The sequence below is a fragment of the Pseudopodoces humilis genome, chromosome 1 (assembly GCF_049639895.1).
Source record: "Pseudopodoces humilis isolate 2021_Gansu_Grassland_sample_001 chromosome 1, ASM4963989v1, whole genome shotgun sequence".
In the NCBI taxonomy this organism is placed as follows: domain Eukaryota; kingdom Metazoa; phylum Chordata; class Aves; order Passeriformes; family Paridae; genus Pseudopodoces; species Pseudopodoces humilis.
Genome location: NC_142200.1, coordinates 31,413,359 through 31,421,878, shown reverse-complemented (window position 1 = coordinate 31,421,878; position 8,520 = coordinate 31,413,359). Strand labels below are relative to the sequence as shown.

The 8,520-nt window shown below is 41.7% G+C and overlaps 1 protein-coding gene across 1 annotated transcript; it reads right to left on the bottom strand.

The window, feature by feature from the left end:
• Positions 1 to 862: 862 nt before the first annotated feature.
• On the bottom strand, positions 863 to 8,520 carry RPL7 (ribosomal protein L7). Its single transcript, XM_005517094.3, has 7 exons — positions 8,414 to 8,520; positions 7,194 to 7,296; positions 6,302 to 6,468; positions 5,521 to 5,658; positions 5,051 to 5,160; positions 3,740 to 3,950; positions 863 to 927 (listed from the first exon to the last, which is right to left on the bottom strand). The coding sequence occupies exons 1-6, from the start codon at positions 8,425 to 8,427 to the stop codon at positions 3,742 to 3,744; spliced, it is 741 nt and encodes a 246-aa protein (XP_005517151.2). The 5' UTR covers positions 8,428 to 8,520; the 3' UTR covers positions 863 to 927; positions 3,740 to 3,741.

Here is an 8,520-nt window from a genome sequence, read left to right as displayed (position 1 = left end):
ATAAAAAATACCTGAAGATATTCAAAGCTGGAAGTAATTATCCAGCTCAGAGGTCCCCAGCACTGGAAGGACATCAACCTATTGGAAAGTCCAGAGAAGGGTCATTAGGAATATTTGAGGAATTGAACACCTCTCCCATGAGGAAAGGCTAGAAGAATTGGAATTATTCAGCCTGGACAAGACTTCAGGGTGACCTAATTGTGGCCTTCCAGTAGCCAAAGGGAGCCTAAAATAAAGATCAAGAGGGACTTTTTTACCAGGGAATGTAGGGACAGGACAAGGGGCCATGGCTTCAAATTGAGAGTAGATTTTATTAGATTTTAGAAAGAAATTCCTTACTGTGAGGATGGTGAGGCACTGGAACAGGTTGCCCAGAGAAGCTGTGGATGCCCCATTCCTGGAAGTGCTCAAGGCCAGACTGGATGGAGCTCTGACAACCTGGTTTAGTGAAAGGTGTTCATGGCAGGGGCATTGAAACTAGATTTTATCTTTCGGATCCCTTCCAACTTGGGCAACTCTATGATTGTCTAATCTGAAGATATTAAGAACAGATTTACACTTGCTTTTTTACATTAGAAGATTTTTCACACAACTTCCTGGTGTGAAAAACTACAACTAAGCAGGAACCCTGCCCACTCAACAGCACACAGCTCAGTTTGTCATTTATTATTGCAACTCAAAACCTCACCTGCTACCTGCACAAATCCTTCCGTATTTCCTTCCTCCAAATGAAGGTTAAGCAGTTATCTACATACTGCTATTTCAAACTATGGCTCTTTGAAACACATCTCCAAACCGAACCTGACAAACACTGCCATTTCAGAAGAGGATCATAATAAAGAGACCAATCGAGACAACAGACTGTTTTGTGCAAGATTGTTTTATTAACAGACCAGACTTTGAAATATTGCAGCTGGGCATCTTTACCTGCAAAGCAAAAAAGAAAAAGGTATCATTAGGCACATGTAGATCTGAAACAACTCTGGCCACATGAAAAAAATAATACATTTTTACAATTTGTAATTTTGGCTGAAAACACTCACTTTATTTCACTGGATTTAAGACTGTGGTAGTCTCACACACTGTAACTAAGTTTTACATTAACAGCTCTTTACTGAAAACAAAGATTTTAAGTACCAGACTTAACAGGATAAACATTTCTACCTTGAACCAATGATACCTATATTTGATATTTAAAGACATGCCAAGACATTATATACATTTTAACTTTTGCTGCACTCTCATTTTTGGCAAATTTCAGAGACTGTTTACATACAAAAGTGAAAGCAAAAAAGCCAACTTGGGTCCAGTTCCTTTAAAGTTTGCTTGAAAAATTGATGAAATTCAGGATGCTGCCAATACTGATTGACAACATTTGCTTTCAAGTACTATGCTCTTTCTTCCCAGTCTTTACAAAGGAATCAGTACTGGAAGTCTATTTTTTTCATTCACTTGAGACTATAATTTAAGAAATAAGTCACAAACAGAATAAGAAATAAAGTCAAATAGCAGGAAACGATCTCCTTATAGGAAAGAGGAATACTCTTCTTCAGTTACACAGCCCTTCATAATGACATTATTTGGAGAGTACTGCCAGTATGTCACCTGAACCTACTACTCCAGTTTGTCCATGGCCTTGGTAGAAACTACAACATTCTTCTATTTTCTACATGTAGGCTACTTGAATTTTAAACATGCACTCTATTCACAACAGCAGGAAAAGATACTTGAAGAGACAAGAAGAATTGGGTATCTTAGATTTAGTTTGCAGGAGAAGCATAACTGCTTATAAGCATAAAATAAGAAACTGCAAGGTCACTTCCCAAATTAAAAGAAAGTAGAGCTCTAATGTATGCCACTTATATGGGATGCTGAGCTACAAGTCCAGTGAAAAACATGTGCAACGAGATGAATGGACAGCCCTTGTTTCTGAGCCAACATACCAACCCTTGCAGGCATTTACAACTACTGCAACAGTGAACTAGAAGCTTCCCATCTGTAGGAAAGCTCCTGAAAACAACACTACCAGTATAGATCTGATGTTTAGCAGGGAAGATGGAAAAAAAAATAAATCTACACTGACAGAAAAGCTGCAGTGTTTCCATTAAAAACAACATCATGCTCAGAAATCAGACAGGAGCATATAGTCCTCCTCAGCCTTGGTTGTGCACTAACTTCAAGGACATGTCTGCCAATTCTGAACTTCCAAGTTTCTGGCACCAGCAGCAAAATTTCTAGAAGAATAGTAGTGGGAGTAACTTAACATCACCCCAGGCACAAAACGTTACAGCAACTCTGCTTCTCAGAGTTACCAACATCTTTCCATAGCTGAGCTAAAAGGCTTTTCAAGAACACTGTCCCCAGTAAGGAACTATTTTCCTGAAGTTGGAATTTCCACATGCCATGTAACCAGTGGTTTAAAACTCTGCTGACTTCACAAATGGGAGATAACACAACATGCAAGGAGCCTGAATGAGGAAATTATCAACCTACAACAAAAGCTTCAAGAATTAATGCTGTCAGTCAAATGGAAAGTGTTTCCTAGATCTTCTTTAGCTCCTTGGACAGAAAGCAGACCCCAATGAGCTCAATTTGCTGTGCCTTGGCTGTAAGATTATTTTTAAGACTTGAGGGAAAAGAGAACAAAACAACATAAAATTTCTTTCCCTTCAGAAACTTTTAATTTCTGAGAACTCATCCAAATGCAACTGCACCTATTTTGAACTGTAAAGTCACAACACTATCCATTTTTTATGAACCAATCTTCTGAAGCTAGGGATTTGTAAGTAAACTGTGTATCTGATCCAAAAGAAAAACCAATCATACAAAAAATAACTAAACAACAAAAACCACCCCACACAAATCCCAACAAGCCAACCAAAAAAAACCATTTTGACTTTGGAGAAATTAGTTTAGGGAAAATTGGTCTTTGATATTGTTTCCAAACACCCTAACACAATCAAGCTTTCTTATATTCCAGCATACCAGTCAAACCAAAAATATAATTGACTGAAACTAAAATATGGGCAACATTGAATGTAGTTTAGTGTCTAAAAAGCAAAGCAAAGTATAAGAACTCTGAAAAAAAAGTGCTGGCTTTGAATGGCAGACTTCTCACTAAAGCAGAACAGCAGAGTGACAACAATTGGTAAGACATTGTTTGGAGTAGATCCTACCTTCAGGACTCAGCTGTCACTGTTAAATTATTTTAAGTGTTAATAAACCACATTTCTAAAGGACATTCTACTCAAGTGGGCAAATCAGTCTTTCAGAATTACCAACTTGGTCACTATACATGAGAGCTTTAAATGAATCATTCTGAAGCTTGATCAAGCTGAAAATTTAGACCAGTTCTAATCAGGTATTTCTAGAAAACATGAAAAAAAACATGGTACTTGCAATTACAAGATTTCGATCATATTAAGAGGACATAATGAGGCTTGAAAGTTTAAGCTGAGATCTCAAGGCTTCCGAACATAAAACCAAAAAAAGCTTTAAAACAAGTTATTGGTAATGTTTGTATTTCCTAAATAGATCAGCTACACGGACAATTTAACTTCCCAAATGTTTAAGCTTTAGTAAGACTTCCAAAACAAAACCAGAACACTGTATTGTTCAAGTAGCTTTACACTGTAGGTACCACCCAAGAATGAGTGAGCATCTATTAAACTTGAATGTCTGACAAATAATGAGGCAGCCTGCAGAGTTGAACAGTTGATTGCCCTGGGCAGTATCTCACCATTAGTTCATTCTCCTTATGAGTCTGTTGATCTGGTCTTCTCTGTTACCAGCATCCCCACCTTCCACAAAGTGGATCGTTTTCTTCTTCATTCCACCCCGAGGAGAGGATAGCTTGAAGGGCCAAAGGAAGTTGTTCACAACTTTGAAGTTCTTGCCAACAGTGTAAATTTCATGGATCACATCTTCCATGCAGATGATGCCAAGCTTTCCTAAAATGCAGACACAGTTTTCAGAAAGACTTCAGAGGCACTGGTCAATAACAAACTAAAAATTATCACATTGTTACTGTCATCCCTACTTACTTTGATAAACTTCAGGAAGTCAGAAACCACTCACTCTGTCATGAGACTGAATGACTGACTTTTCCAATTAAAATGGGTTAGTTGCAGCCAAGTCAACATTTAGATGGCACATTTGGCAAGAGGCATCAGTTTCAATTGTTAAATATTTGCTGCCAGCAGTGAGGAACAACAACAAACAACCTGCACTTACTGAAAACAGACTGCTCTTCGGAGAAACACTAGATTAAATACACCTAAACCACTGCAATCTGTAACTCGGAGAAACTCACTAGCTAGTAAGTTAGGCTGCTGAATAATGCTACAGCATGTTTCTTTAATGCCTTTCCGGAGTGTTCAGCAATATGTTACAAGTTAACTCTCGTAAAACACAGTGCTAAAAAGAGATTACAACAGAATACATGTACCTTTAGGATGTTAATCCACTGCACAGGAAAAGAAACACGCACAACACAGCCTAATCTGAAGCAAAATGCAAATCGAGTGCCAAAAAAAGGGAGAGACTTGAGTGGTCGCTTTCACTCATTCTGGCATGACTGCAAGAGCAGGGACCCTCCCAGAGCAGCCCATACCCCAACTTTTCAACACACTTTGCTTCTACTGAATACACTGATCACTACCTAGTTCTTTTAACAAGTTTAGAAAGTCTGTTTACCGGATCATAAAAGTTAAAGACAAAATGTCTAATATAAAAGTCTTAAAGTTCAAAGCTATGATGACTCTTTCATGCTACAGTACTTTTTAGTTACTCAAAGATCTACTGATCCCATAAAGGTAAAGCAGGTTACATTTAACATTACAAAGGCTAAAATTTGACTCTTTACACCTGTTTTCAATACTTTATGATGGAAGTTACTTCCAGCATGCTTTGTATTAGACAATTAAGACACAAGTAGAGATCATAACTAAACACCAGTGTACTCCAGTGACACTTAAGGACAGTTGCTCAGCTCAGCACTGGTCACCCTGAGGTAAGCAGCTGGCTTCCCGTTTTGTTCAGCAGAATTTACCAAGGCATTTCTGGATCAGGCGGTTGTCGGTCAGAGCAATGCGCTGCTTGTTGATCTTGCCATAACCCCGCTTGTAGATCAGCTCATGCACAGACTTTAGGTTGGGGTAACTGAAACGGTCACATTCAAAAAGAGAATTTTAAGTCTTTGCAAGCCACATTTTGGGATAATGTTAACATCCCTGATTTGGACTGCAACACCAAACAACTAAAGATCATTTCAGCATGTCCCACATGCAAACACAAAAGCAGCAGAGAAGCAAATCCCACGCCAAGTTCCCAAGAACACCAGTATGAGAGTGCAATCATATCTAGCAGACATTACCTTTAAAGCAGTGCCTCAACCATGTTTTCAATTCAAAGATGGGAAAGCACACAGAAGATGAAAAACCCCTGCAAGTCTAGCATAGCAAAATGCAAAACCCACTCAACATTTGTACCTGATTAGGTACAACTGGGCCTTTCACTCACCCCCAGGCAATGTAGGGCTCAACAATCCGCAACATGTTGATAGAGGCTTTGTTGAGTTTGACAAAGGTGCCGTTAAAAATCTGCCGAAGGCGAAGAAGCTGCAGAACCTTGCGAACCTTCGGGCTGACACCATTGGTACTGGAAAAGAGAATTATCAACATCTCAGACACACTAGGTATGAGGTTAAAAAAAGACCCCAAATCACAGAAGCACTGTTACCACATGAAAACACATTTCATGAATTACACAAAACAAACTTAGTAAATTAACTTACTATTACTATATATTTCAGTATAAAGTTAAGACATCTATTTCCACAAAAATAACTGAATTAAGTATTATACTGAAACAATTTAGAACTAGTCTTGCATTGTCCTGAACATAATTCTTCCAATCACACTTTTTTTTTTAGTTTTCTGTAACACTTTACCAAAGTAGAATAAATCAAACACTTGAAGAACAGCTCAGCATAATGTTTGGGAATAGGGATGTGCAATTTTATCAAGTTAAAGGTGAGAAAGAATAACTGTCTGCATGTATTTTCAGCCTTGTCTTCTTGAAAGTCAGGGATTCCTAAAGATAGTAGGCAGCAAAATGATTTAGCCCTTAATTAAACATACCTCAAGTGCACGTACAATATCTACCAACAACTTCTCAAGCCACTGGCAGAAGGCTTTATCTTGTTAAAGCCCTCAAAACAGAGAGGTAACAGGAAAGCCAGCTTCAGTACTTTTGAACATAAAACTACTTATACCTGTATGTTACCTGTATGCAACCTTACCCTCTTATTCTGATCACAAATGCCAGTTTTGGCTCAGCTGGGACGTAGTAATTGCCAGCTTTCCGGGCCATCCTGGCCATACGGATCTCCTGCCTGTACATGTGCCTGTACTCCTTGTGGTAAGCCAGGGCTCTTGCATAGATGAGCTTCCTTTGTGCTTTGCGGTACTGCGATGAATTGGAAATTGCTTAAATTAGAAAATGCCTTGCAACACGTGAACATCACCTTCAAGTATCATGCCACATTCTAGAACTTCCCCCAAGTAACACAGATCAGTATCACACAGCTCAGAACAACCCTCAGTGATGCTTCAGAGAATCTGGACACAGCAACCAGTGTCATCATTCCTGACTCTTCTTCAGTACTGTGGTGATAATGAGTAACAGGTACAAATTGAAAAATGGAAAGTTTAGGTTAGATATAAGGAAGAAATTCTCTACTGTGAGGGTGGTGAGACACTGCAACAGGTTGCCCCAGGAGGCTGTGGATGGGCCAACCCTACCCATGTTCAAAGCCAGACTGAATTGGATCTTTTAGCAACCTGGTCTAGTGGAAGGTGTCCCAGTCCATGGCACAGGGGTTGGAGCTAGATCATTGATGTCCCTTCCAACCTCATTCAGTTCTAGGATTCTCTGATCACACATCAAGCTCCCCCTCACAAAGGCTATAACCTCTTGCCTCGTACAAGACTAACTTCAACGTTATTACAGACAGCTGTACACTTTAACTCAGCCCGGAACTTTGTTATCGGCCACTAAAAGCATGTTTTAGTCCAACACATCAAGAAAACATCAATATACTGTGAACTTCTGTACCACATCACATCAATAGTAGCAGCAGCTGCTACTGCAGTAAATAAGCAGCCTGGGTCAAGGGATCAGAGAATATTCACCTTTTTTATAGCCAAAATCTTCTTCTGCCGTTTGGCTTTCATGACCGCATAGGCCTGCCGCTTCTTCAGCAGGCTCTCGGGCACAGAGGGCACCTTCTTTACTCTAAATGAAAACAGAAATAAAACCTTTTAGCTGGTAGAAAGAAACTTAATGATGTTACATATGACAAACACTAAGAGTCTCAAACACAACACATGCACAGACCTCACTACCTTATGTCACTTCGTCTCTGTCATCCTCACTGTTCCTTCCCTGGCCTGGGAGAGCATCCCAGGACAGTTCCCTGGGACTTAATTGCGTGATTTTCTGGTGCATAACCTGCACCATTCACATTTTACACCAGACAAGAAACCCTTACAGACCAACCAAAGCTGCACACAACCATAACTACAAATACTTGTCCTACTTTGCTACAATTGGTAATAGAACAAATTTGTTTCAAGGTAACTTCTCCTTGATCAATGCACATTTCAACAGGTGCTCGAACAGGAAAAGCTTATTTGGAAATACTGTGAAATTTATTTCACAGGACTTTCAATGTGCTCAGATTATCACAAAATGGGTGATGTTGGAAGGGACCATGGCTGGTCATCTAGTCCAACCTTCCTGCGCAAGTAGGGTCATCCCAGAGCACAGGGCACAGGATTGCAGCCGGATGGTTCTGAACACCCCCAGTGTTGATCCATAACCTCTCTGGGCAACCTGTTCCAGTGCGTGGTCATCCGTACGGTAAAGAAGTTCCTCCTCAACTTCAGACCTAACTCCCTGAACATCGTTTTTTGCCCCGTTCCCTCTTGTCCCGCAGATTATAAACTCTCAGACGCGACAAAACTTGTCAGAACTGCATTTATAGAGCCACAATCACCCTGACGACCGCCTACAGCAGCCCGGCGGACAATCACTCCCTGCTCCAGCCCCCAACACAGCCTTGCCCGCCCGCCCAGCCCGGAGGAACTCGCCGCCCTGGCCCCACATTCCCGGCGGCGACGGCGCTCGGGTGCTGCTCTCCCTCCCCACCCCGCCAAAGGCCGGCGGCCGCAGCCGCCGCCTGCGGAAGGGCCGGGCCGGTGGCAGCTCTATCTCCGCCGCGCCGGGCCCTCCCCTCCCACCGCTCGCAGCCCCGGCGGAGGCGCGGCGGCCCCGGGGGTGGTGTAGGCAGGGGTCAGGCGGCGCGGCGGCCGCGGATGGCGGCGGATGCCAGAGGCGGAACGGGACTCACTCCTTGTCCGCCATGGTCAGCGCCGGAAGAGAGGGGGGTGCGCGTGCGCGGCGCGCTCTTAGCTCATTCGCCCGCGCAGGCGAGGCCCTGACCTCCGTCAGGACCCC

Bases quoted from the DNA above. Each gene is read 5' to 3' on its own strand.
- RPL7 (XM_005517094.3), bottom strand. The intron at 5,161-5,520 runs GTGAGTGAAAGG...TGACCGTTTCAG, and splicing joins GAGCCCTACATTGCCTGGGG to TTACCCCAACCTAAAGTCTG. The intron at 3,951-5,050 runs GTAAATTCTGCT...TCTGCATTTTAG, and splicing joins CCTGATCCAGAAATGCCTTG to GAAAGCTTGGCATCATCTGC.